Here is a 27,708-nt window from a genome sequence, read left to right on the forward strand (position 1 = left end):
GTCCAACCCGTTAGCCAACAGGCTAGCGAGTCGAGTCATACGTGATCGTTACACTAACCCCCCCCCCCCCCGCTTCGGTAATATCCAGCTCCCTCATGGGTAAACCAACAATACTATTTTTTTCTCCATACGATTATGCAGTGATTCATTTCAAACAAAGAACTTAAAACATGGGTGCAATTTACTGTCCTGAAGAACTAGACATCAGCCTTTCACAACCCGGCTCAAATAGTGAAAAGCGAGTTTCAGTCATGCAAATCTTTGCTTGGATCCTTCAGAACGGGATCATGAACTTTCAAGGTGTGGTACTAATATGCTGTCGTATACATACGCGGATTTTGTGTGAGACCCTTTCACACAGTCACAGTCATAAAAATATGGGGTGTCCGGGTGGCGTAGTGGTCTATTCCATTGTCTACCAACATGGGGATCACTGGTTCGAATCCCCGTGTTACCTCCAGCTTGGCCGGACGTCCCTGCTGACACAATTGGCCGTGTCTGCAGGTGGGAAGCCGGATGTGTGTATGTGTCCTGGTCATTGCACTGGCGCCTCCTCTGGTCGGTCGGGGCAGCTGTTCAGGGGGGAGGGGGAACTGGGGGGGAATAGCATGATCCTCCCATGCGCTACATCCCCCTGGTGAAACTCCTCACTGTCAGGTGAAAAGAAGCGGCTGGTGACTCCACATGTATTGGAGGAGGCCTGTGGTAGTCTGCAGCCCTCCCCTGTTCGGCAGAGGGGGTGGAGCAGCGACCGGGACGGCTCAGAGAGCGGGGTGATTGGCCAAGTACAACTGGGGAGTAAAAGGGGGGGAAATCCAACAAGAAAAAAAAAGCACTCCCAGTAAAATCTCTGCATTCCCTCATAGTTTATTCTGTATTTTTCTTCACTCTCTCTTAAGTGCTTTCACTTTTCACCAACCCTCCTTCTTGCCCTCCTCTTCATCCCTCTCTTGGATTCTCACTGGCATTATTCTCTCTCTGTGATTCTGTCTGCTCTGCCGTTTGTCCCTCCCTCCCTGCTCTTTGACAGTGTTTACCTGTTGTGTCAGCCATCATCTGTTAGCGCCACGTTGTTATCTCATCTGTGCCATTACAGAGGCAAGCGGGGCCCCTGGGTGAAGCTGGCTCTTAGGTGGCTCTGCAGGTTAAACTGTGGCAGACAGCCATTGCTGTCCTGGAGCAAGCAGTTCCTCTGATCTTTCTGGCTCCCTCCCTCCTCCTCACAAAAACGTGGCTGAATCCATCCTGCTGGGATTGCTAATGGAGAGGGCCAGTTAACTGGCCTACAACCCCAATTCCCCAACACACACACACACACACACAAACCCCTGTAGTCTTTATTCTCTGTGCTAGTGTATGTGTCTCTCAATGTGAATGTGTGTGAAATGGATATGCGCCATTTTAAAAGAGGACTCAAATTGTTTAATGATTATTTCCACTGTGTTGAATCTAAACTGAAGGAACAATCAATTTGTCAGCACAATATTTGGATTATTTTTCAGTGTATCTCCATTAGTTTCGTCAATATACAGCACATTTTGCTGTATCATAGACAGTTGATAAGGAGCAGCTTGTTGGTTTGGTGTATCATGGCATCACAAGCAGTGTAATAACAGCAACAAATCTGCAACAAATCTAAAAGACAAATTATAAAGTATAAAATCTTCATAATGCTCTACCATCACGATGCCGTCCTGAAAAGCTCTGGTTCTAACTGACCTCCTCTCTCCTCCCTCTTACAGCTCCAGGAAACTGTAAAGAGAAAACTGGACATTGCAAGATCGCCGCTCAATGGCGACCAAAATGGCATATGTGACGGGGGAAACTACTCTCCGACCACCAAGAGACTACGGAAAGAGGTCACTGGTGGTTTGGATTCACTAACTTGCCTCCCTGGCAACAACAACAATGTCCCACCCATTTCTCCACTACATCACCAAATGGACATCAAGCCCTTACTTAGCGGGCCCAATGCTTCCACAGGCAACAACACCACAAACAACAACAATGGCAACCATGTAACAGGTCGAGCACAGGATGAGCTAGGCAAAAACGGCGGTAGCCATATACCGGACATCAAGCTGAATGGCTCGCTGGACCTGGAGGATGGCTTTAGCCTCCTCAAAGACCTGAAACAAGAGCCTCTAGACGATGGGGGCGCGATGGAGTCCACGGACCCTCAGTCTCTGTCCAACCAGAACAAGCTGTTCTCCGACATCAACCTCAATGACCAGGAGTGGCAGGAGCTGATAGATGAACTGGCCAACACTGTGCCTGAGGACGACATGCATGACCTCTTCAACGAGGACTTTGAGGATAAGAAAGAGGCAGAGTTCAGCAGGCCGGCAAACAATCAGACACCAGGACCACAGGAGGCGGCGGGGAATACAACAGCACCAGGAGGTGGGGCGGCACCAACAGCAGCCCTGCCTCCACCCCCTCCTCAGCCTCCACAGGGAGTCCCGCAGGTTCCCATGGGCTCGCCACAGGTAAGGACCCAGAAAGATCACATGGCTTCCTATGCTAAACTAGCAACATATTGTGTCATGATGTTTTTCTTGGTTTTGAAATTTGATATTTCATTTGGGTCTTTTAAAATCAAATTTACCTTAATGAAGTTTGCATTACTCCAGTATATAAGATAGAGAGTTCATAGAGGTTTACTTTCTTTAGCCCTTTCCACAGTTTACATTTTGTCCAAAAATGAGTAAAATTGTGAACTAGGTTTGCAAAAAAATAAATTTTGATGCACTCATATTTATGCATATGATGGTGTTAACATTGCAGAAATTCATGCCTCATACCACACAGTCACTCAGACCATTTAGTAGTCAGTTAATCAGACTATTGACTAGTCAATAGTCTGATTAAGGCGATAGTTCGGTTAAGATGTCTAAATGTGTTTGATTAATGTGATCTCTTTATGAGCTGAGTTTTCAAGACTTGTTGGATAATCAGATTATGAAATGGATGTTGTGTTGCATGCAACCCCGCTTCCAACATTCAATCAATCAATCAATCCAGTTGCATTTTATATAGTGCTTTTCTAGCTGCAACAGCCACTCAAAGCGCTTTACATTTCTGGCCAAATCTGAATTTCAGACATGTGTTTAAGACTTCTTTGGAAAGCGTCTCTGTCTTGTTTTTTTTGCCCATGCAAAAAGGCTTTAGGATGTTAAGCTCCTCCTTTTTATTGAGCATAAATGTTGTTCCAGTCTCACTGTAGAAATGCGGTTTAGTTCTGCTCACTGTGTTGTCCTTTGTCTATTGTTTCCAGTTTAGACACTGGTAGCAGCCTTTGATTCACGCACACAATCGGTTCTCTGAAAGAACTGGGATTAAGTTGCATGCAAAGCAGAGTAAATCAGATGAATGAGGAAAAGTCTAGCTCTGTTAGTCACATTATACTTGTGTCTATTGAGACCTTAAAATGATTAAGATAGTTCGATTGTTTCCATGGCAGTTGTAATAATCAAATGAGTGTCTTAATCTGATTAAAATCGAATTTTGACTCCTATGTAAACACTGATTGTTTTTAAGTAGATTAGGTAACACATTTTGTGTTATTCAGCCTTGTAGGCAAAGCCTAGCCAAGGTAAGACTAAGTCTTAAGGGGGACGAGTCAAAGTCAAGTCCGAGTCCAAAGTTTATGGATTCAACCTAAGTCTGATTTTAAGGTGGTGAGTCCAACTTAAACCAATGGGGCCAAACCTTATGTTAAGGCTGACACCAGAACAGTGCAAGTCCAATTAAACACCAGGACTAAACATCATAGTAAAAGTAAAAATATAACTACATTATAATATTTATTTATATTTTTCTTTTCTTTTGCCAAGCAAAAAATATTTTAGATTCCGATTTTAAAATATTTCTGAGACAAAAGAAACAATTTATATTAGTTTGCACTCTATTGGTCTCCTCAAGAGAAGTTTTTATATTACTTTCAAAATGAATAAGTAACTGACAACGAATGAAGTCCGAGTCCGAGTCAAGTCTGAGTCATTACACCGTGAAATTCAAGATGATACCAAGATTGTCAAACTGCGAACTCATGACCAAGTTCATATTCAAGTGCTACAACTTGAGTATTTATACAGAAGAACATAATGCTATATAATTAATTTAAAATGGCATATTAATTGGATTGTTGTCAGTGACATGAATATCTTGGGATATTTGTGAGCATGTAATATGTCCAAAATCTTTCACGTCTTTTCCCTTCTTTCCCTAGGTCCGACCATCATCCTCAGGTCCTCAGTTTGCCACCGCCGCCAATGGAACGCCTCCCCAACAGCCTTTGCAGCAGTCTCCAGCAGTCGCCATGGCGTCAGGCTCTCCGCTGCATAACTGTGTGGCTCGGTCCCCGCAGACCCCCTCCCAAACGCAAGCTGCATCCAGGCCTGGGAATGGATTTATGATGAACCCAGGCCCTGGGGTGAGTCAGGCAGGCACAGGTCCTGGTGGGGCTGGGGTGCCCACTGGAGCACAGCAGGTGGGACCAGTAACCCCTGAACTCTCCCCAGCAGAGCAGCTGAAAGCCATGGCTGCTCAGCAACGTGCAAAGCTGATGCAGCAGAAACAACAGCAACAAGCAGCAAACTGGTCCCCAGCTGGTGCTCCAACCAGCCCCTATGGCTCAGCTCCCTTTAACCAAGACAAACCTAACAGCCCCATGATGTACCCACCGCAAGCCTTTAACGCAACACAGGGCCCCCTAGTGGCTGGTATGACCCCTAACAATGGGCCCAAAGCTCCTATGAACAACTACCTCCCTCAGAACCACAACCACATGGGCATGATGGCCCAGCAACAACAACAGCCAAACAGCATGGGCCAGAATGCCCTTTCTAAACAACAGCAACAACAACAGCAACAACAACAGACAGCGGCCATGTTGTCCTACAACAACACTAAACCGCTCAGTCACTTTAGTGGTGCTGGAGTTGATCACATGGGCCAGAGGATGACGCCACCTATGGGAGGGGCAAACCAGGTCAAGAACCCCATGATGCCTCCCTATATGGGTGGAGGAGGAAGTGGAGGTCAGGGAGCGGGACCAGGCCAGACCCAGGGGCCAATTCCAGGGCAGACAGCTCATCTCAGTGAGGAGCAGAAGAGGATGTTGCTGATGAAGCAGAAGGTGCTTAACCAGAACATGCCATATAGCACCATGCAGCCACATGGACAGGTATGTGAATACAGCATCCTCCAAAATACGTTTTGGTTTAAGCTGGTTTGTTTGCTTGGCACTTGACTTTGCTTGTGTTCTGCTTTTGGCCATGAGTAAGTTATGCTTCATCTGATGTTCATTCATACTTAGGGACGTTTATTCTGAGATTATTGAGTCCTAAGGGCGGGCATATGGATAACACAGAAAATGTGGAGACGAGGCGGTGTGCACTGTGTTTGAAAGTCCCGTTGTTAAAGAAAATTTTGAAAATGGCCTTGGAAGGAAAAAAAAACTGGTAATACTTGTAGTCCATCGTAACCTTTTTGCTCTGTGAAAGAAGAGCGTAATTTGAATGTTTGCTTTGCTCCGTGGATTTGTCATTATCAATGGTCTTAAAAGCAAAAGATTACCCTGAGCAATCTTTGATATGCAGAAATTCTCATTGTAATACAAGATAACCCTACCAGCTGACTGTTTACCTGAAAAAAGAACAGCGAGCTGTTTTCTGAAAGCAGTTCATGCTTCTCCTGAGATGCTGTAGGGGGAGGTAAAATGGCGGCAGTTGCCCCAGCAACAAGACAGGGCTGGGAATCATCATAGGAAAATGGCCTGTCTGGAGTGTATTGATGCCTCTGCAACACCAGCCGCACTGGTAGCCCTCTTTGCCTGGACACACACACACACACACACACACACACACACACACACACACACACACACACACACACACACACACACACACACACACACACACACACACACACTAAACGGCTTCTTAGCTCATATCCCCAATCTGTCACAGTTGACTGATGGCTGAGATTGGAGCGCTAAGCCAAGCTAGCTGCTGTCATTACCGCAAACCCACCTCAGGCAGTTTGTTTCTCAAGCTAAGCGACCAGCCAGCCCACTCCCAGTGCTCTGTTGGTTCAGCCAGGTGTCAGTCCATCACCTCTTGGGGATGTTGAGGAACTGGTGGGCTGTACCTTGACTAATAACCCCCCACCAACATAAATGCAAACTCAATTGCTTTCGTGGATTTTTTTTTCATGTTGCTGCTCATTACCTCATGCCCAGTGAATTATTGTTGATACAAAGTGTGTGTGCTGGTATGTGTGTTGGTGCACACATCACATGCACACTTTGTCAAGGCCTTGCTCCCACGCCCCCCTCCCTCCTCGCTCTCTCTCTTTCTCTATTTATCTTTGCCTCCCCCATACTCATGATATGGTTACAGTCAGTCAGTCACTCTCTCTCTCTCTCCACCTCCACCCCCCAGTGATCTCTTTTGCCCCTGTCCTCCTCCTCCTCCCCTCTCCTCCTCCTTTCATCCCTCTTTTTCTCTCCCTCCACCAGAGACACTCAGCACCAATAAAGCAGCAGATTTATTAAAATGGGGCCTCTGTGGTTGCTGCCTGGAGGAGTGTGTGTGTGTGTGTGTGTGTGTGTGTGTGTGTGTGTGTGCGCGCGCGCGCGCATGCATGTGCACCTTTTAGACAACTAGGGAAGGAACGGAGATTTATTTGAGTGAGCAGGGGAGAATTGAAGAAAGAAAAGAGAAAGTGGAGAGGATGTGTGGGGAAGAAAGAAATGACTTACTAGACGACAGTGGAAGCAGAGAGAGAGGGGGGGGGACAGAAAGATTTATATTTCAGAAAGGAGGTAAGCATATTAAAAAAAAACGTCAAAGACCTGGGGAAAGACATTTTGAAGCACTGCAGAGGTAATTGTGTGGCAAAGGAAAATGTAGGTACTGACCAAATAGGGAAAGATGGAAAATTTGATAAAAAATGAACCAAAAACATTCCTCCAATCAACATGAATATTTGATTAGAACGAACTGGCATCTTATATCCATCACTCTTGTGAGCCCTCGCTTTTTAGAAGGGTGAGCGTGAATTTGGGTTTTGGCTCCCTCTGTTGAAATACTTTGGCAGATTGTTGACGTTGTTTTGCATAGTGCTCTCTTAAACTGAAGGAAAACTATTAATTTTTCCACTGTGAAATTTATTTTCTGTAATTTTCACAACAGGTTTGTGGTATTTTCCAATTTGAAGCTACCTTTGTGAAGAGTAACATGCAAACAATTGTCATCTTATGCTTCCATCGCTGGTGCATCCTTGAATATGCAAATCACTAACTCTGTTGCAGTTGCTCATTTTAATGGTTTACTGTTGGGTAGGATTTTTTTTGCAGGAAAACAATATGAGGCAGAAAGAATGGATGGGCTTTGACTTGGCCAATCAAATCAGTTCCTCTCATACTCTTAAAATGTGCTACGAAAAAGAATATTGTCGTTTTCCTGATGGATGAAGAGTTAAGCTTATAGATTGAATGACTACACATTCCTCCTTTATTTATAATTATTCATTCCTATAGATTGGGACAAAAAATATATGCTATTTGAAGCAGCATGCAAGAAGATCATTATTCAGCAGGCTGGCTGACATGACTTACAAATTTACGTCAGTCTCTTCTAATGTTGTGCACAAACTTATAGGGACTGACAGTGGATGAAATAGTTGAGCCTAGAACCTGACATGGAACTGGATTTTCACGTCCCAATCACGTGACTCAGTGCAAAAGATTCTTCCATCCCGTCCTGATCACAGGATGGATAGTGAAATTGACTCCTGTTCCATGACAAGATATCAGACTCTTGTGCTAGTGGATATGTCTGTCTGGACCGGAAATTCACTTTATCAAGTTAGTTTGAATTTTCCATGTGTAATGATGAGCGCAAACTGTTTGGTTGACATCAAATTCAGAAGCCACATATCAACATTTTTTTTCTGATTAACTTATTAAGAACTTTGCTTTCAGTTAGGTGTTACTATAGGTTTGATGATTTATTTTGTTGGGGTGAAATGTATGGGCCAACATCCATTAGAACAAATTTGGATAGATGCTCCCATGTGCCTGTGCCTGAGACTGCTGCACGGAAAAAGCTCAATGCATCTGCATCTACACTTAGATGTGGGCTGAGCTGGTGGAGTCGTAAGCACACATTTTTAGCAATTTTTGTGCTACCACACACACCTCTTTGCACAGGCGGGATCCTTTCGAATGACAAAACTGGACAAAAAAGGATGCAGGCGGGACATTTTTATCTAGAGAAATATCCAATCAGCCTGTGTTTGCGTTTCTGCCAACACTGTGCCAGCTTGACAGTGTTAAATAGAGACCAGTTAACTGCAGATTAAAGATATGTGTGTATATATATATATAACTTTGTTAAAAGAAACCCTCAACGGTAGGAAAAGTGCTCAACAAATAAAGAGCAAAACAATCCAGTGAGTCAAGTAAATTCTTTATGAGACAGTACAAGCCTGTTTCATGCCATATCATTAGCTATATATATATATATATATATATATATATATATATATATATATACTATATATCAACACAGATATAGGAGAAAAGATTTTAATGCATAGCAGTACTGCTATGTATTAAAATCTTCTTTCCTGTATCCGTGTTGATATTCCGCTCCTCATTAATCGAGCACTCAACACCATTGACGGTTTCGGGAATAAACGCTATATATATGTATATATATGTGTGTGTGTGTGTGTGTGTGTGTGTATTTGTATATGTATATGTATATGTATATGTATATGTATGTATGTATGTATGTATGTATGTATGTATATATGTATATATGTATATATGTATATATGTATATATGTATGTATATATTTTCCCTCCTATCTACTTTCGGCTGCTCCTGTTAGGGGTCAATATTTTCCCTCCTATGGGACCCTTAAAATGTCTATGGGACCCAACTTTGCAGCAAATATCGCTAAATGTTCAGACACCTTGAAGAGGCTGTGTGTGATATTTCAACTTTCTGGCTCATTTATATATTTATAAATGGCAGCTGGGGGCATATAAACTGTGACTCTGCTAACTTTGTTTGAATTTGCTTGTCTCGTCTATTCAGCTGTCTAGTTTTCAGCTTCCACAGTCATGCGGTTGCCACTGTTTCTCTCTTCATTTTTGTTTTCTCCAAAATGTTTGACTCGTACCAGTCCACCTTACTTTTACGGTGCAACAACATTCACAATTTAAAACATTCAGGTTCGTTTGAAGCTTTGCGGAGTCATTATTTATTTGAAATTAATTAATTATATATAACTTTATATTTTTTTGCCATAAAAAAAATAAATGGCAGAAGCACAAGTCTTGCAAGGGGATTTTAACATCATACACTGTTCATGGTTGGCCTTTCAAAGCAACCGGCTAGCAACTGCATCGCCAACTCTTTCAGCTAGCCATAACATTTCTCAATACACGCAGAGTTAGAATGCAATGTAACAATTTAAATTTTCTGTCAAACTGACGAGTTCATCGTTTAAAATGGTGCAGTCACAGCCCAAGAAAGTCTGCCGGTTCTGTCATTTCAAAGATGAATAGCTAAAAAGACCCACAATATAGCAGCTGGCTTTAAAAATAAAATGATAATGAGTGGACTATGCAGGGTGTATATGTCTGTCTTCACTCTTACATTTGACTTCATAATCTTCTACTAATTAATCATCTAACTTTTAACCCCGAAAGTTTCACTATACTTCTCCAGACTTACAGTTCTGGTCAACATTATTGGCATCCCTAATTTTTTATTATATCATGTACAATATCTTCAGAAATAAATTGAAATGGACCAACTCTGTATCAGCAGAATATTCTAATAGGATGTCCAAAGTTATTCAACAAACAAAGCTACATTTTCAACTTATATGTAGAAATTTAAAACTAATACTGCTTTTGGCTGCTCCCGTTAGGGGTTGCCACAGCGGATTATCCGTTCCCATCTCTTCCTGTCCTCTGCATCTTCCTCTGTCATGCCAGCCTGCATGTTCTCCCTCACCATGTCCTCCTCTTTGGCCTTCCTCTTTTCCTCTTGCCTGGCAGCTCCATATTCCACATCCTTCCCCCAATATACCAGCATCTCTCCTCCGCACATCTCCAAACCATCTCAATATCACCTCTCTTGCTTTGTCTCCAAACCGTCCAACCTGAACTGTCCCTCTGATATACTCGTTGCTAATCCTGTCCTTCATCACTCCCAACGAAAATCTTAGCATCTTCAACTCTGCCACCTCCAGCTCTACCTCCTGTCTTTTCATCAGTGCCACCGTCTCCAAACCATACAACATAGCTGGTCTCACAACCATCTTGTAAACCTTCCCCTTAACACTTGCTGGTACCCTGTTGCAAATCACTCCTGACACTCTTCTCCACCTACTCCACCCTACCTGCACTCTTTTTTGCACCTCTCTTGTGCACTCCCCGTTACTTTGAACAGTTGATTCCAAATATTTAAACTCATCCACCTTCTTCACCTCTACTCCTTGCATCCTCACCATTCCACTGTCCTCCCTCTTGTTCACGCATATGTATTCCGTCTTGCTCCTGCTGACTTTCATTCCTCTTCTCTCAAGTGCATACCTCCACCTCTCCAGGCTCTCCTCAACCTGCTCCCTACTCTCACTACAGATCGCAATGTCATCCGCAAAGATCATAATCCACGGAGACTCCTGCCTGATCTCGTCAGTCAACCTGTCCATCACCATCATAAACAAAAAAGGGCTCAGAGCTGATCCTTGATATAATCATATCTCCACCTTGAACCCATCCCTCATTCCTACCACACACCTCACCACTGTCAGACTAACCTCATACATACCCTGCACCAATCCTACATACTTCTCTGCTACTCCCAACTTCCTCGTACAATACCACACCTTCTCTTTTGGCACCCTCTCATATGCTTTCTCTAAATCCACAAAGACACAATGTGATTTCTTCTGAACCTTCTCTATACTTCTCTATCAACATTCTCAAAGCAAACATTACATCTGTAGTGCTCTGTCATGGCATGAAACCATATTGCTGCTCGCTAATCGTCACTTCTCCTCTTAACCTACTACTCTTTCCCATATCTTCATGCTGTGGCTGATCAACTTTACACCTCTGTAGTTGCTACAGTTCTGTACATCGCCTTTATTCTTGAAAATCTGTACTAGTTCGCCACTCCTCAGACATCCTCTCACTTTTCAAGATTGTGTTAAACAATCTAGTTAAAAACTTCACTGCCATCTCTCCTAAACACCTCCATGCCTCCACAGGTATGTCATCTGGCCCAACTGCCTTTCCACTCTTTAACCTCTTCATAGCAGCCCTCACTTCCTCCTTGCTAATCCACTGCTCTTTCTCTCATTTTCTTCATTCATCAGCCCCTCGAAGTACTCCTTCCACCTTCTCAACACACGCTCCTCACTTGTCAGCACATTTCCATCTATATCCTTCATCACCCTAACCTGCTTCACATCCTTCCCATCTCGGTCCCTCTGTCTAGCCAATCGGTACAAGTCTGTTTCTCCTTCCTTAGTGTCCAACCTCTCATACAACTCACCATACACCTTTTCCTTTGCCTCCACCACCTCTCTCTTCACTTTACGCTGCATTTCCTTGTAATCCTGTCTCAACTGTTAAGTCCTCATCTCCATACTTCTACCCTTCTGCCTCTCCCGCTGCCTCTGGACATAGTTTCCCCCTCCTTCTCCCTCGCCCAACAGTAGCATAGTTTCCACCGGTACCCTGCTGGTCAACCGTACCGATGGCAGTTGTTGGTAACCCGGGTCTCAACCCATCCGGTATGGAAATTTGATTTATGAGCTGCATATTTGATTTGGCAAAGGTTTTACGTCAGATGCCCTTCCTGGCACGACCCTCCCCATTTATCCGGGCTTGGGGCCAGCACTAAGAATGCACTGGTTTGTGCATCCTCAGTGACTGCGTTTTAGTTTTTATGTAGTGATTTGAAAAAAATAAATAATAATAATAATAATAATAAATCAGACTTATATAGCACGTTTCTAACACTCAAAGTCGCTTTACAATAAACGGCAGTGAAACAAGACAACAAATAAACATAACACAGACATGCAGGGGTGGATGGGAAGGGGGGGCTGTGAGAGGGAGAAGCGGCAGCCACACACGACGCCAGCAGTACTCTCCGACTTAAACAGATACAAAAGGGCAAGAAAAACAAAAAAACAACAGCACTGTAGACATTGATTTTCTGTAGGGGTTTACTCCCGTAGCCTATTCCTCCCCCGAGATATCAACTAAGCAGTGGCACTATTTAACCTATAGCTGGGGGCTGGTTCGTGGGCATCAGGGAATATCCACACACTGGTGGCCCTGCATACCACACGTGTAGGGGCCAGACCTCCTCTGAGTCACTTGTAGTTCAGCCAGGGTCCAAGGTGTACCCAGTCACCGTGTGTCACCACCAGGAGGCACTACATACGGCTTGCTGTTGGAGAGGCTATGTACTGGCAGGGAGAGACTTACATGCTCAGCTCTCCTGTTCGCATTTCTGCTAGCCAGCAGTGAAGGTTGAGAGTGAGACGTGACAGGCACAGAACACTACACCAACACACTAGACGCTTCACAACAACCCGACTTCTTACACAAGAATGTCAGACACACGCATATGACCTGGATATCATTAAAGGCACCCTTGACTACTATTTGTTTGCACAACCTTTGGCAACAATTACAGCCTCCAAACGTTTCTTGTAGCCATCTTTAGCCATCACCCGTCTGCTGGTAGTTTCTCACACTCTTCCATTGCAGTTTGTTCAAGCTCTTCAGTGTTTGCAGGATTCCTTTTCTTAATGGCAGATTTCAGCTCTCTCCAAAGATTTTCCAATTGGATTGAGATCAGAACTCATTGCTGGCCAGTTCAAATCAGTCCAATTTGTTCCCCTTTTCAACCATTCTTTAGTGCTTTTAGATGTGTGCTTTGGGCTGTTATCCTGCTGGAGGACCCATGATCTTTGACCCAAACCTAGTTTTTGTCCACTCGGTAGCACATTTTGCTCTAAAATGCCTTGGTAATCCTCCGATTTCATGATTCCGGTTATACATTTACCAGAGACACCAAAGCAGCCCCACAACATTATGGATCATCCGCCATGTTTAACCGTAGGTATGGAGTTCTTTTCCTAATAAGCTTCAATTTGTCACCTTCTTTTCAGCACATGCACTTTAATTTGTCACTTTGGTTTCATCTGTCCATACATTTCCCCAGAAGGATTGTGATTTGTTTTGGTAGGTTTTGGCGAAGGATCAGTCGTAACTTTTTTATGTCTTTCCTTCAGCAGTGGGGTCCTCCTTGGCCTTTCTGTTACATTTCCTGGGGGAAACTGAAACTGACAGGTGAGAACCCAAGTGCATGGCCCACAGACAGGAAAGTTACGGTAACAGTTTAATGATCAATAACAGGCAGGGGTCAGTACACAAGGAATCAGTCCGAACAGGTGACCAGATTCACAAGGGGCAAGTAGACAAGCAAAAACAGATCCAAAGCACAAGTTATGGTTACCGGGTATTCAGTACAAATAGGCGGATAGATCTGAAGAGGGCAGGCAAGAGAAATAAGGTCCAGAAAAAACAGGCAAGGACTCCAAAACCGGGAAGACAGGCAGAATGTGAACTAGATAATGCTGAATTATTTGAGTGTACACACAAGACGATCTGGTAAGGGAACAGGGAAACCAGGGGAGTATATGAGCTGGAGCTAATCGGGGAATGGGGAACAGGTGTAGGATACACGAGGTTGACTGATGAATAGGGAGAAACATAACAGGAGACAATGACTGACTGAAGTAAACTAGGAGACATAATAAAATGACTGACTGGGAGACATGTGACAACTTCTTGGTTTAGTGCACAGCGTATGGTACGGGTTGAAACCATCACTCCAGATTGCTCTGGGTCAGCCTTTGGATATTTTATGTGGTGTTTTTTTTCCACAGTTAACATCAACCTTCATGGTCATCAAATTTCCTTTTTCCGCCATGTCCCAGGAGGTTCTTGACAGTTCCATGAGTAGCAAACTTCTTAATAACGTTGTAACAGAAACAGGGATGTCAATGTCCTTGGAGATGGCCTTGTACCCTTCAGAATTTTTGTGTTTAGTGATAATAGCACTTCTGATGCTATCAAACAGCTCCCTTGTCTTCACCATTGTGAAAACGAAATGGAATAAAAGTGGCTTCTTTAAGCATTAAAGCCATCATTCATTAGTAAATCAAGTCATGTGAGCACTGACAATTTATCGCAAGTGAGTCTAATTTCTAATTTACCACAGTTGAGTCTAATCTAGTTTTTTTTTCAAACTGATTTGAATTCCTCAAAAGGGTGCCAATTGTCAAAGCAATGTTTTGCTTTTTTATACTTTTTCCTGTTTCTTCTGAAAGTTGTGATTGTTTTATCCTGTGCAGTTCTGTGCAGTTCTGTGTCAAACACATGACTGCATACAAGCCAAAGCTGTTTCACTACACACTTTTTTATGAGATACTGTACATGATGTACTTAAAATTCAGGGGTACCAATAATGCTCACCAGGACTGTAAGATCTCAAAATACCTGATTTTCGAGAAGACGGGTTTCACCGTGGTTATTAAATCAAAAGTGTTAAAATAGTTTGTCTCAACAGGCCCTATGCTGGCCGACCTCATAGCTTTCATCTGCAAGTAAGTACCATGGTTGAACATTTGAGCCCTTAGTCTTGCTTAACGTTCTGATTGATACTGACTAAATCTGGTCAGACCCACCCTTTCCTCTTTGAGCCCAATGTGTTACTGATTCCAACATCCCTCAAGATACACTAGAGAGTTTTCAACCTGTTTAGCTACAGAAAAAAAATAGCTTCTGCCTTCTTTAAGGCATATTAAAGTCTAACAACTGTCAGCAATATCAAAGATTTGCAAAGAATATGTTTTAAACACTCAGTTTCGAACCGGCCACAATAAAAGCCGGGTTCTTCAGCTGTGGCTCTTTGTCTGTAAAGGAGTTAGTGTTAGCAACTATCAGAATGCTAGCTCAGAGTTGGCCTGGTCAGTTCTTTTTTATTTTTAATTTTCTCCCCAATTGTATCCAGCCAATTACCCTATTTGCCGAGCCGTCCTGGTCACTGCCCACCCCCCCTCTGCTGATCCGGGGAGGGCTGCAGACTACCACATGCATCCTCTGATACATGTGGAGTCACCAGCTGCTTCTTTTCACGTGGCAGTGAGAAGTTTCACCAGGGGGACGTAGCTTCCCACCTGCAGACACGGACAATTGTGTCTGTAGGGATGCCCAACCAAGCCGGCAGTAACATGGGAATTTGAACCAGCGATCCCCATGTTGGTAGGCAAGGGAATACAGTAGACCACTACATTACCCGAATGCCCCCCTGGTCGGTTCTTTGAAGTTAACGCCAATTTTTTGTGTTATCATACCATTGAATAGATTGTGCTCGTCTCTGTTGTATGTAATTAAAACCACAAAGTTGACAAACGTCCATAAGTTCAAAATAAAGAATTTGTGAGTCGATACTATTTTGAAGGGGCACAGTCACCATCTGAACTCCGGCACACCAGATAGAAATTGAGTTCTACAAAATGGAAAAATCCTTTTATTATCTGTCATTATCCAGCTTTGAAAATCGGTTCAGTCAGACCTAACTTCTTGAAGTAGGATCTGACAAGTGAGGCTATTGAGCCCCAAGCCCAAGCCCTGTGCATCCACACATATGTGTGTACATTAATTGTGTTGGGTTTTGACAGAGCTGGCCCACACATTTGTGTCCAAGAAATGTACTTTCCAGCTTGAATTGTTTTTACTCACATTGCTGGAATGTTGGTGAAAATTTTCTCAGCAACCTTTGAATCAGTGAGCAGTCAAACCTATTCAGAATCTTGTCATTAATACTAAAACGTCTTGCTTTTGCAGGGCTCCAGACTGTGACCATCCGTTGCCACTCGAAAATTAATCGGTCTCACCGCTGCAATTTCCCTCGGTTAGATTTTTTTATAACGTAAAACCATTATGACGGCACAGTGGCGCAGCGGTTAGCGTGGTCACACAGCACGAAAGTCCTGGGTTTGAGCCCCGGTGTAGTCCAACCTTGGTGGGTCATCCTGGGTCGTCCTCTGTGTGGAGTTTGCATGTTTTCCTCGTGTCTATGTGGGTTTTCTCCGGGGGCTGTGGTTTCCTCCCACAGTCCAAAGACATGTAAGTCAGGTGAACTGGCTGTACTAAATTGTCCCTAGGAATGAACTGGTGTGTGTGTGTGTGTGTGTGTGTGTGTGTGTGTGTGTGTGTGTGTGTGTGTGTGTGTGTGTGTGTGTGTGTGTGTGTGTGTGTGTGTGTGTGTGTGTGTGTGTGTGTTGGCCCTGTGATGGCCTGTCCAGGGTGTCTCCCCGCCTGTCGCCCAATAACTGCTGGAATAGGCTCCAGCATCCCTGCGACCCTGAGAGCAGGATAAGCGGTTAAGATAATGGATAGATGGATGAAACCATTATTTGCTCAATATCATAAAAACATTATTTTGTCAGAAAGTTTAGGACTTTGTGTGCATTATTTCATTATCCTATCTTGGAACACCGACTGGAGGCATTTCTCTTTCCATGTCGTAGTTCCCCCCGAGCCAGTAACTATGACACGCTCCACGTGCACACAGAAAACTAACTAGAGCATACAGAATGCCGCTCACTGTAAAAGAAGACGTGTCCGCTTACAATTAAGTGTATGGACTCGTATTTCTGTAATTAAAATGCCCACTGCCTAGTTCACATACGGAGCATGCGCCATCTTTGTTTCTCACAGCCAATGTTTCAGCATACCCGCAAAAAAGGTAATTCCGACCCAGAGGAATCAATGAAGGAAACTGAGAGGCTACCTCCAGCTAAAAAGCTCAAGAAGAGTTCAAAGAATTTACCTGGCTTTATTTATTACCAACTGTGCTTTCTGTAATTGGTACAGATGAGCTGTTGCAGGCGACTCAAACTTTTTGTCTGCAGCACTGTTTTAGGTATGAAACCTTCAAACTTCATAGCAGAAGCTATAAGCAAACACAGTGCATGCAGCTGCCCCCCTCCCAGTGGCTTTTCAATGCCAAGAAATTGCCAAGAAATCTCACAATGAGGCATAGATGATAATTAAAGCGGAAATTTGTGATTTCATTTATAATTTTTTATTTTATCCATTTGAAACATGGAGTCAGGCTGCGTAATATTAACTAGCATCTGGAGAGACACTCCCCAGTCTCTATAGGTGTACTGCTGTTGAAATGGTTTTTGACGTACAGCGGTATTGGAAACAACTGCAGCAGGGAAAACAATTGAAATTTGATGCTTCTGTTGGACACATGGTTAAAATTACTGTAGAACAGTGTTGCTATTGTAGTGAGAATTCAGGGAGCAGGCTGGAATCGAACCTGGGTTCCCCGCACCACTGTGCTAACCAGTCAATTAAAGGGTCTGACCCGTTAGCCAAGGGCTAGCGAATCTACACATCTGTTGTTGTATGCTGTTACATTATATAATTTGATGAAATTTGTGATACATTAGACCGCCTGCGTTAGCTGTGGTCTGATCTACAATGGTGGGAACTGTTTATTGCTGAGCTGACCGCACACATGCAACAATGACTGCTACGCCTTGATTGTAGTCTGACAAAATCAGTTGCATTAGATCTGTTTCTAGCTCCTTCTTATAACAAGTTATATTGTAACAATATTCCTCTGTAATAGTAATTGCCTTTCTAACAAAATCACCACATTGTCATTTTTCTGATAAACTGATAAAATAATTACCCCCCCCTTTTCTCCCCAATTGTACCCGGCCAATTACCCCACTCTTTCAAGCTGTCCCAGTCGCTGCTCCACCCCCTCTGCCGAATCTGGGAGGGCTGCAGACTACCACATGCCTCCTCCGATACATGTGGAGTCACCAGCCACTTCTTTTCACCTGACAGTGAGGAGTTTCACCAGGGGGGCGTAGGCTATTCCCCCCAGTTCCCCCTTCCCCCCCGAACAGGCGCCCCGACCAACCAGAGGAGGCGCTAGTGTAGCGACCAGGACACATACCCACATCCGGCTTCCCACTCACAGACACGGCCAATTGTGTCTGTTGGGACACCGGACCAAGCCGGAGGTAACACGGGGATTCGAACTGGCAGTCCCCATGTTGGTAGGCAACGGAATAGGCCACTATGCTACCCAGACGCCCTTGATTGCCTTTCTAACAGAATAGCCATGTCATTTTTCAAACTGATAAAGTAATGACTTTTAGCCTAATGGAGAAAAGTCACAGATTTTAGATTTGAGTTTTAACACGGCATACAATATCACCAAAGAAGAAATGCCTTTCACGAAATATAAAACAAACACCACTCAAAAAACGGGTTGACTGTAAATCCAACACACCTAGCATGTGTGCAATTCGTGGGGGAATCAGGCACCGCAACAATTTTTTGGAGCGAACAAATGTGCTAATGCTGCTAACTGCAAAACTTGGTGGCACAACGGCCACCAGTGGAAAATGTTAATCTGAAGCCCTGTTTTGCCATGGTAGGTTTGCTGCTAGGAATAGATTTTTTTTTTTGATGTCCTTTAAAGTTGTGACATCCTTCTACATAGATTCTGTCTACGAAAATCAAATACATGAAAAAATGAAAGAAAAAATGGTTGAAGCTATTGCTACTGGGTGTATTTAGAAAAGGATTGCATACTTCAAAAGCAATATATTGTAACGACCATGAATGACTAGACTCGCTAGCCGTTGGCTAACGGGTCGGACCCTTTACTTGATTAGTTAGCGCAGTCGCCCGCCGGGTTCGCTTCCCAGCTGCGGCGGATTCCCGGCTGCCCCTGAGTTCGCTACATTGGTGTCAGAAGTCGGATGGTGAGAAGGTGAGGCCATCGGAAATGCATGCGCCCAGAGGCGTGAAGGAGCTGGTATTGTGAAGCGCGGGAACCCGGCTTCCCGAAGGGGGTGGGTAGTGTAGCGACCACGAATGACTAGATTCGCTAGCCCTTGCCTAATGGGTTGGACCCTTTAGTTGACTGGTTAGCGCGACCCGGGTTCCGTTCTCGACTGCCCCCTGAATTCGCTATATATATATATATATATATATATATATATATATATACACTACCGTTCAAAAGTTTGGGATCACCCAAACAATTTTGTGTTTTCCATGAAAAGTCACACTTATTCACCACCATATGTTGTGAAATGAATAGAAAATAGAGTCAAGACATTGACAAGGTTAGAAATAATGATTTGTATTTGAAATAAGATTTTTTTTACATCAAACTTTGCTTTCGTCAAAGAATCCTCCATTTGCAGCAATTACAGCATTGCAGACCTTTGGCATTCTAGCTGTTAATTTGTTGAGGTAATCTGGAGAAATTGCACCCCACGCTTCCAGAAGCAGCTCCCACAAGTTGGATTGGTTGGATGGGCACTTCTTGCGTACCATACGGTCAAGCTGCTCCCACAACAGCTCAATGGGGTTCAGATCTGGTGACTGCGCTGGCCACTCCATTACCGATAGAATACCAGCTGCCTGCTTCTGCTCTAAATAGTTCTTGCACAATTTGGAGGTGTGTTTAGGGTCATTGTCCTGTTGTAGGATGAAATTGGCTCCAATCAAGCGCTGTCCACTGGGTATGGCATGGCGTTGCAAAATGGAGTGATAGCCTTCCTTATTCAGAATCCCTTTTACCCTGTACAAATCTCCCACCTTACCAGCACCAAAGCAACCCCAGATCATCACATTACCTCCACCATGCTTAACAGATGGCGTCAGGCATTCTTCCAGCATCTTTTCATTTGTTCTGCGTCTCACAAACGTTCTTCTTTGTGATCCAAACACCTCAAACTTGGATTCATCTGTCCACAACACTTTTTTCCAGTCTTCCTCTGTCCAATGTCTGTGTTCTTTTGCCCATCTTAATCTTTTTCTTTTATTGGTCAGTCTCAGATATGGCTTTTTCTTTGCCACTCTGCCCTGAAGCCCAGAATCCCGCAGCCGCCTCTTCACTGTAGATGTTGACACTGGTGTTTTGCGGGTACTATTTAATGAAGATGCCAGTTGGGGACCTGTGAGGCATCTGTTTCTCAAACTAGAGACTCTAATGTACTTATCTTCTTGCTCAGTTGTGCAACGCGGCCTCCCACTTCTTTTTCTACTCTGGTTAGAGCCTGTTTGTGCTGTCCTCTGAAGGGAGTAGTACACACCGGTGTAGGAAATCTTCAATTTCTTAGCAATTTCTCGCATGGAATAGCCTTCATTTCTAAGAACAAGAATAGACTGTCGAGTTTCAGATGAAAGTTCTCTTTTTCTGGCCATTTTGAGCGTTTAATTGACCCCACAAATGTGATGCTCCAGAAACTCAATCTGCTCAAAGGAAGGTCAGTTTTGTAGCTTCTGTAACGAGCTAAACTGTTTTCGGATGTGTGAACATGATTGCACAAGGGTTTTCTAATCATCAATTAGCCTTCTGAGCCAATGAGCAAACACATTGTACCATTAGAACACTGGAGTGATAGTTGCTTGAAATGGGCCTCTATACACCTATGTAGATATTGCACTAAAAACCAGACATTTGCAGCTAGAATAGTCATTTACCACATTAGCAATGTATAGAGTGTATTTCTTTAAAGTTAAGACTAGTTTAAAGTTATCTTCATTGAAAAGTACAGTGCTTTTCCTTCAAAAATATGGACATTTCAATGTGATCCCAAACTTTTGAACGGTAGTGTATATATATATATATATATATATATATATATATATATATATATATATATATATATATATATAGTGAAAGAGAGAGCTATATATATATATTGTAACGTGCATTGTCCCCCGAATTTGCTACAATATTATATATAGTGAGAGAGAGAGAGCTATATAGATATAGATATATGTAGATATATAGATATATAGATATAGATATACACTCACCGGCCACTTTATTAGGCACACCTGTCCAACTGTTCGTTAACGCAAAGTTCTAATCAGCCAATCACATGGCAGCAACTCAATGCATTTAGGCATGTAGACATGGTCAAGACGATCTGCTGCAGTTGAAACCGAGCATCAGAATGGGGAAGAAAGGTGATTTAAGTGACTTTGAACGTGGCATGGTTGTTGGTGGTCTTAGTATTTCAGAAACTGCTGATCTACTGGAATTTTCACGCACAACCATCTCTAGGGTTTACAGAGAATGGTCCGAAAAAGAGAAAATATCCAGTGAGCGGCAGTTCTGTGGGCGAAAATGCCTTGTTGATGCCAGAGGTCAGAGGAGAATGGCCAGACTGGTTCGAGCTGATAGAAAGGCAACAGTAACTCAAATAACCACTCATTACAACCGAGGTTTGCAGAAGAGCATCTCTGAACGAACAACACGTCGAACCTTGAGGCAGATGGGCTACAGCAGCAGAAGACCACACCGGGTGCCACTCCTGTCAGCTAAGAACAGGAAACTGAGGCTACAATTCACACAGGCTCACCAAAATTGGACAATAGAAGATTGGAAAAACGTTGCCTGGTCTGATGGGTCTCGATTTCTGCTGCGACATTCGGATGGTAGGGTCAGAATTTGGCGTCAACAACATGAAAGCATGGATCCATCCTGCCTTGTATCAACGGTTCAGGCTGGTGGTGGTGGTGGTGTAATGGTGTGGGGGATATTTTCTTGGCACACTTTGGGCCCCTTAGTACCAATTGAGCATAGTGTCAACGCCACAGCCTACCTGAGTATTGTTGCTGACCATGTCCATCCCTTTATGACCACAGTGTTCCCATCTTCTGATGGCTACTTCCAGCAGGATAACGCGCCATGTCATAAAGCTCGAATCATCTCAGACTGGTTTCTTGAACATGACAATGAGTTCACTGTACTCAAATGGCCTCCACAGTCACCAGATCTCAATTCAATAGAGCACCTTTGGGATGTGGTGGACCGGGAAATTCGCATCATGGATGTGCAGCCGACAAATCTGCAGCAACTGCGTGATGCTATCATGTCAATATGGACCAAACTCTCTGAGGAATGTTTCCAGTACCTTGTTGAATCTATGCCACGAAGGATTAAGGCAGTTCTGAAGGCAAAAGGGGGTCCAACCCGGTACTAGCAAGGTGTACCTAATAAAGTGGCCAGTGAGTGTAGATAGATAGATAGATAGATAGATAGATAGATAGATAGATAGATAGATAGATAGATAGATAGATAGATAGATAGATAGATAGATAGATAGATAGATAGATAGATAGATAGATAGATATCCATCCATATATATATAATTTAATCAGTTAGCTTTTAGAATCACTTTTCACTGTTTAGTTTTCACAGCCCTAGCTAGCAGATAAAAGCTAACGTGATTGAAACCCATTGTATTTGGTCCAGTCCGCACAGGTTGAAGGGAAGTAGATAACAAAAAACGCATAATGATTCCAGACCATTTGTCCTCCTATGGTAACTGTATTCACTACTTAGTCTAAAAACACAGCATTTTGTTAAATCACATGTCTTACAGGTTTACTTTGCTTCCTATGGAGATATGACAGTAAGACCATTGGTTTCTTGTCAATAGTGTAATACTAAGCAGTGCCTGTCAAAACTGCGTGTCAAGCCTGCTGATTATTGGCACCACTCAGCTCGCAAAAAAGTGTGTGTGTGTGTGTGTGTGTGTGTGCGTGTGTGTGTGTGTGTGTGTGTGTGTGTGTGTGTGTGCCCGCGCGCGCGTAAATCTGTGTTTTATTATTTGCGTCGATATTTGCTTCGCCGACATCCCTTGAGACCACCTGGTTAATGGTGTTTATTCGTATGTTACGGTGAGCTGCTATTAGATTTATTTAGACTCTGCGCATTGACTGCTTTTGCATACACGCACATTAGCCTTTGCCTTTTTTTTCATGTTCTCTCACAGGTGGTGGCATAAACATATCTCTCTCGCTGCCCCCTCCCACCCTACCCGAGACTGAATCTCTCTCTCTCTCTCTCTCTCTCTCTCTCTCTCTCTCTCTCTCTCTCTCTCTCTCTCTCTCTCTGCTCTGTCTGTCTGTCTGTCTGTCTCTCGCTCTCTGTTTCTGTGTGTAGGCTAATCCAGTTAGCAGCTGTTCAGGGAAACTTCAGCCTCGTTCCTCAAAAGCTCGTTAGTCAAGCTTTAATTGTTGCTCCCCTCACTTTGCATATCGCCGTGACACTAATTTATGCTCGTCGTCGCGGTTACCGTCGCTGTGGCAATGGATGTCTCAGTGGAAGCAGCAAGTGGGGGGGGGGGGTGAACGTGCGCGTGCGAGCGTGTGCAGAGGATGCCCGTGTCTTCGTCTCTGCGTTTGAGAGATGGTGTGGCTGCTCGCTTGCTCATTCAGCGTGTTCATGACTCTAACGTGTGTGAGAGGACGGTGGCTTGGTTGCGCAAGTGGTGCGTACACAGCTGTGTGACGCCAGCAGCTCAAGGGCGGGTCTCTGGGGTTATCTGAGCGATGATTGGGAAAGAATAGATTGACAAGCGTAAAGGTGTTTCTGGGAGGCTAGGTGTTTTGACAGACACCGGCGGATTGAGGGCGGGTCTTCTGAGGTAATCAGAGCGATGGTTGGAGTCGACTAGATTGACAAGTGTAAAGATGTCTCTGGTAAATTAGGTGTTTCGACAGTGTTTGCACACGCGTGTGCGCTTGCGCGGATGATCATGCTGTCGCATAGTGGCCGCACAAAGCGCAGCGGCGGGGCCAACAGCCCTGTAAGCCATGACACCAGCCTGCAGACAGACAGACAGACACACACACACACACACACACACAACATACGCATGCAAACTGTCAGCAAATGGACAGGCTGTCTAACCCCGTACACACAGACTCTCTCCAGCAGGCTCTTCTGCTTTCCCCTTCACCTACCACAGCAAACAACAACATCCCCACCCTCAGAACACACGCACACACACGCACACCTATCAGGTAGTGCATTCTGCCTCATCATTCTCTGTCCTTTTTCACAAACGATGGGGGGAGAGATGAAGTGAGAGAAAACGAGAGTGCGAGCACAAGACTGAGAAAGATCACATGGTCTGCTGTTCCCTTCCCCCGTCTTCTCTAGCTCACTTGCTCGCGCTCTTTCTCACTATCTCTTTATCCCAGGAGTAGGAGATATTACTTTCTCTCTTTCCTCTTTCTCCCCCTCCTCTTCCTCCCTGTAGCACATGCTCACTTCCACTCCTACTCTCTCTCTCTCTCTCCCTCTCCCCCTCTCACGGTCTCTATCACTCGGTCTCTCTCTTGCTCTCTGTCACACACACACACATCCGAATTCTCTGTTACAGACCCCCCTCCCCCTCTGTCTCTCGCGCTCTCTCTCTCTCTCTGCCTTGCTCTCTCACTCTCTTCACTCTCGCTTTGTCACACGTGTCTGAGCTGCTCTGAGATCCAATGTAGCAGCTCAGAGGAGAGGGGAGCGGGGGCGGGGGAGGGTAAAGAGGAGGTTGGGGGGGTCAGTGGAAGGCTGCTGTGTTCCGCTCTGTAGTGCGTTTTCTACCTCTCTCTCTCGCTCTCTCTCTCGCTCCCTCCCTCCCTCTCCACTGTGCTGCTTCCTGATGAGATACTCACATGATAAACAAGTCTCTCCCTCCGTCTCTCTCTCCCTCGCTCTCCTCCTCCCACTAGCCTTTATTTCTTGTCTATTTATTTTACTGCATTCCTTTCTTCAGATCCTTGTTTTGCTCCCCTCTCCTCTGCCTTCTGTCTGTCTCGCTCTCATCTGCTCCTCCTCTACCTCAGCCATGTCTCCTTAAACACTCTCCCTCCCCTTTGCTCGAAGGGGGTAGTCTTAGCCGAGCTTCACTCCACTGCACTCGATCAATACACCACGCGCGTGTGTGTGTGTGTGTGTGTGTGTGTGTGTGTGTGTGTGTGTGTCTGGGCATGTTTATAATGCATGAGCTCTGTGTATGTGCACGGTGTAAATGTTTATGTTTATGTGTATGTGTGTATGCAAATCTGTGTGTGTGTGTGTGTGTGTGTGTGTGTGTGTGTGTGTGTGTGTGTGTGTGTGTGTGTGTGTGTGTGTGTGTGTGTGTGTGTGTGTGTGTGTGTCTGCTTGCTGCTTGAGCAGCAGCAGCAGCAGCAGGAGGGAAAACGATTCCCAGGGTCCCCCCGCCAAGGCTGTTTGGTTCACTCCGACAGTGCCAGGGAAAACACACTGAGACAGACCATCTCCACCCATTCGCTCCACCGCGGGGGTGTGAATACGGGGTCGGGGAGGAAATATCAATACACGACTCAACCAACAGGCTGCCTCTCCAGAGAGGGAGTGTCACTGTACTGTCGTGACTGGAGATATGGACACGGGCACGGGGGAGAGAAATGTTAATTTATGATGTCATGTTTGTACATCTGTGTGTGTGTGTGTGTGTGTGTGTGTGTGTGTGTGTGTGTGTGTGTGTGTGTGTGTGTGTGTGTGTGTGTTTCTGTGAGACATGTACATTGGAGAGGCATGCTGGCCATGTCTTTGTATATTTTTGTCTGTGTTTAGGTATATCGTGATTATGTGTAAAGGTGCTCTCATGACATGAATGTTAAATTATTATGACAAAAAAGATTCCTCTTTCTCCTCTCTCTCTCTCTTCCTCTTTTCTCTCTCTCTCTCTCTCTTGCTTGTTCTCTAGAAGATCACAGTCATGACACAGGTCTCTAGGCCATTTGTGTATGTGTGTGTGTGTCTGCCTGCCTGCCTGCCTGTGTGTGTGCCTGTGTGTGTGTGCCTGTCTGCCTGCCTGCCTGCCTGTGTGCGTGTGCGTGTGCCTGTGTGCGTGTGTGTGTGTGTGTGTGTGTGTGTGTGTGTGTGTGTGTGTGTGTGTGTGTGTGTGTGTGTGTGTGTGTACATCTGGCAAGATTATCTGCAAGTGTGCATAAGTGAGCGAGAGCGCCAAAGCGTGTGTGTGTGTGAGAGATGGGTGTGCGGCACTGGCAGGGTGACAGCAGTCTGTTTAGTATGCAGGCTTCTGACTGTATTCCCCCCTCTGGCCTAGAGACACAGCATAAGCGTGATCGCCCCCCCCCCCCTCCAAAACACACACAGACACACACATGCTTGCACAAAGACAAACACATGCTTGGTTGCTCTACCTCTTACACACACACACACACACACACACACACACACACACACACAGCCGGGTTGAGACACACACACACACACACACACACACACACACCATGCCAGCTCAAATTTTGGCTGCCTCATTCAGCCGACGGTTGCTATGGAAACCGTAGCCCTCAGCACCTCACAGCCCAAATCAATGGCAGCTAGCAGACAGGGGTAGGCAGGGGTAGTAGCTTGTGTCTGCGTGTGTATGCATGTGTGCCTGCGATGTTGTATGTGTACAGGTGCATGCATGTGAAAGTGCGTGCAAACATGTCCTTTTCTGTCTCTGTCCAAAAATGTCCAGCTATGATAGATAGGGTTTTTTTAATCCTTGCATATTTTCGTGTTGAAATATGGCACAAGACTCAGCCACCGAGTGCATAGGAAGAAAAAACAAACCAGTCAGTCCCGAACATAGAGTGCATTAGAGAAACAGATCAGATATGTTAGAGAGTGGGAGAGGGTGAGGCAGGTGATGGAGAAGGTTCGGAGTGGAAGAGAGTGAGTGAGGTCACCGGTTCCATCTTGGGAAACAGTGTGTCTTCACAGTGTACTAATCACCTCTTGTTTGTGGTGATGGCTTCGAGCATGGCCACCATGCCAAGACACACACACACACACACACACGAGGGACGGCACAGATGTGACCCCACCCTTGTCCCCAAAATCCAACCCCCCCCCCCATCTTAACCATCTGCTCAGTCAGATGCTCACACACTCACACACTCACACATACACACCTGCTTATTGCTAGCACAATTACCCACTATTTAGTCACAGCTTCTAGAGTGTGTACACACACACGCAGTGAGACAAACAAAGAAAGCAGCCGATCTTGTAAATGTCACGCAGTGAACTTACATTTGTCTCTCTGCGTGTGTATTTTTTTGTCTATCTGTCTTTCTGTGACTGTTTGTTGGTGTCACGGCTCTTACTTGTCAGCCAGTGCCCCCTCCAACAATCCACCCACCCAACGTACCCCTCATATCTATCCATCATCCTGACACCCCTCTTAATAAAAACAAGAAGAGAACGGAAAGTGGAGGAGAGTGAGAGAGGAATAGAGAAGGGGGAGCCAGACAGAGATGGCTTTGGTTCCCCTCGGTGGGGGTTGGAGTAGGCTGCGCAGGGCAGAGGGAGGTGCGGAGCAGCTCTTTGAGGATTAGGTTGAGAATTTTGACTCTTTGTTATGGAGGAGGAGGTGGGTAGGTGGGGAAGCGGGAGTGGGAGGGTGTTTTAGGGGGTGGTGGTGGTAGACTCCTCAGAGCAATTTACCTCAAACGGCTCCGACACAACTAATCCACTCTTAAAGGAGCCTAATCCTGCAGCCATGTTCGTGATACCCAGAGAGGAGCCGTCAGGCTGCAGGAACAAATGAAAAGGGAGAGAGGTTAAAATGAGAGAGAGACAGAGAGAGAGAGAGAGAGAGAGAGAGAGAGAGAGAGAGAGAGAGAGAGAGAGAGAGAGAGAGAGAGAGAGAGAGAGAGAGAGAGAGAGAGAGAGAGAGAGAGAGAGAGAGAGAGAGAGAGAGAGAGAG

General features: G+C 44.8%; 1 protein-coding gene across 1 annotated transcript in view; it reads left to right on the forward strand.

The window, feature by feature from the left end:
* The window catches only part of maml3 (mastermind-like transcriptional coactivator 3), a 267,723-nt gene that overhangs the window by 150,674 nt on the left and 89,341 nt on the right, over positions 1–27,708 (forward strand). Inside the window, exons 2-3 of the mRNA XM_056280840.1 lie at positions 1,743–2,489; positions 4,232–5,188. Coding sequence (XP_056136815.1) covers positions 1,743–2,489; positions 4,232–5,188 — 1,704 coding nt within the window. The remainder of the gene's footprint in view (positions 1–1,742; positions 2,490–4,231; positions 5,189–27,708) is intronic.

The sequence above is a fragment of the Lampris incognitus genome, chromosome 5, assembly GCF_029633865.1.
Source record: "Lampris incognitus isolate fLamInc1 chromosome 5, fLamInc1.hap2, whole genome shotgun sequence".
Classification (NCBI taxonomy): domain Eukaryota; kingdom Metazoa; phylum Chordata; class Actinopteri; order Lampriformes; family Lampridae; genus Lampris; species Lampris incognitus.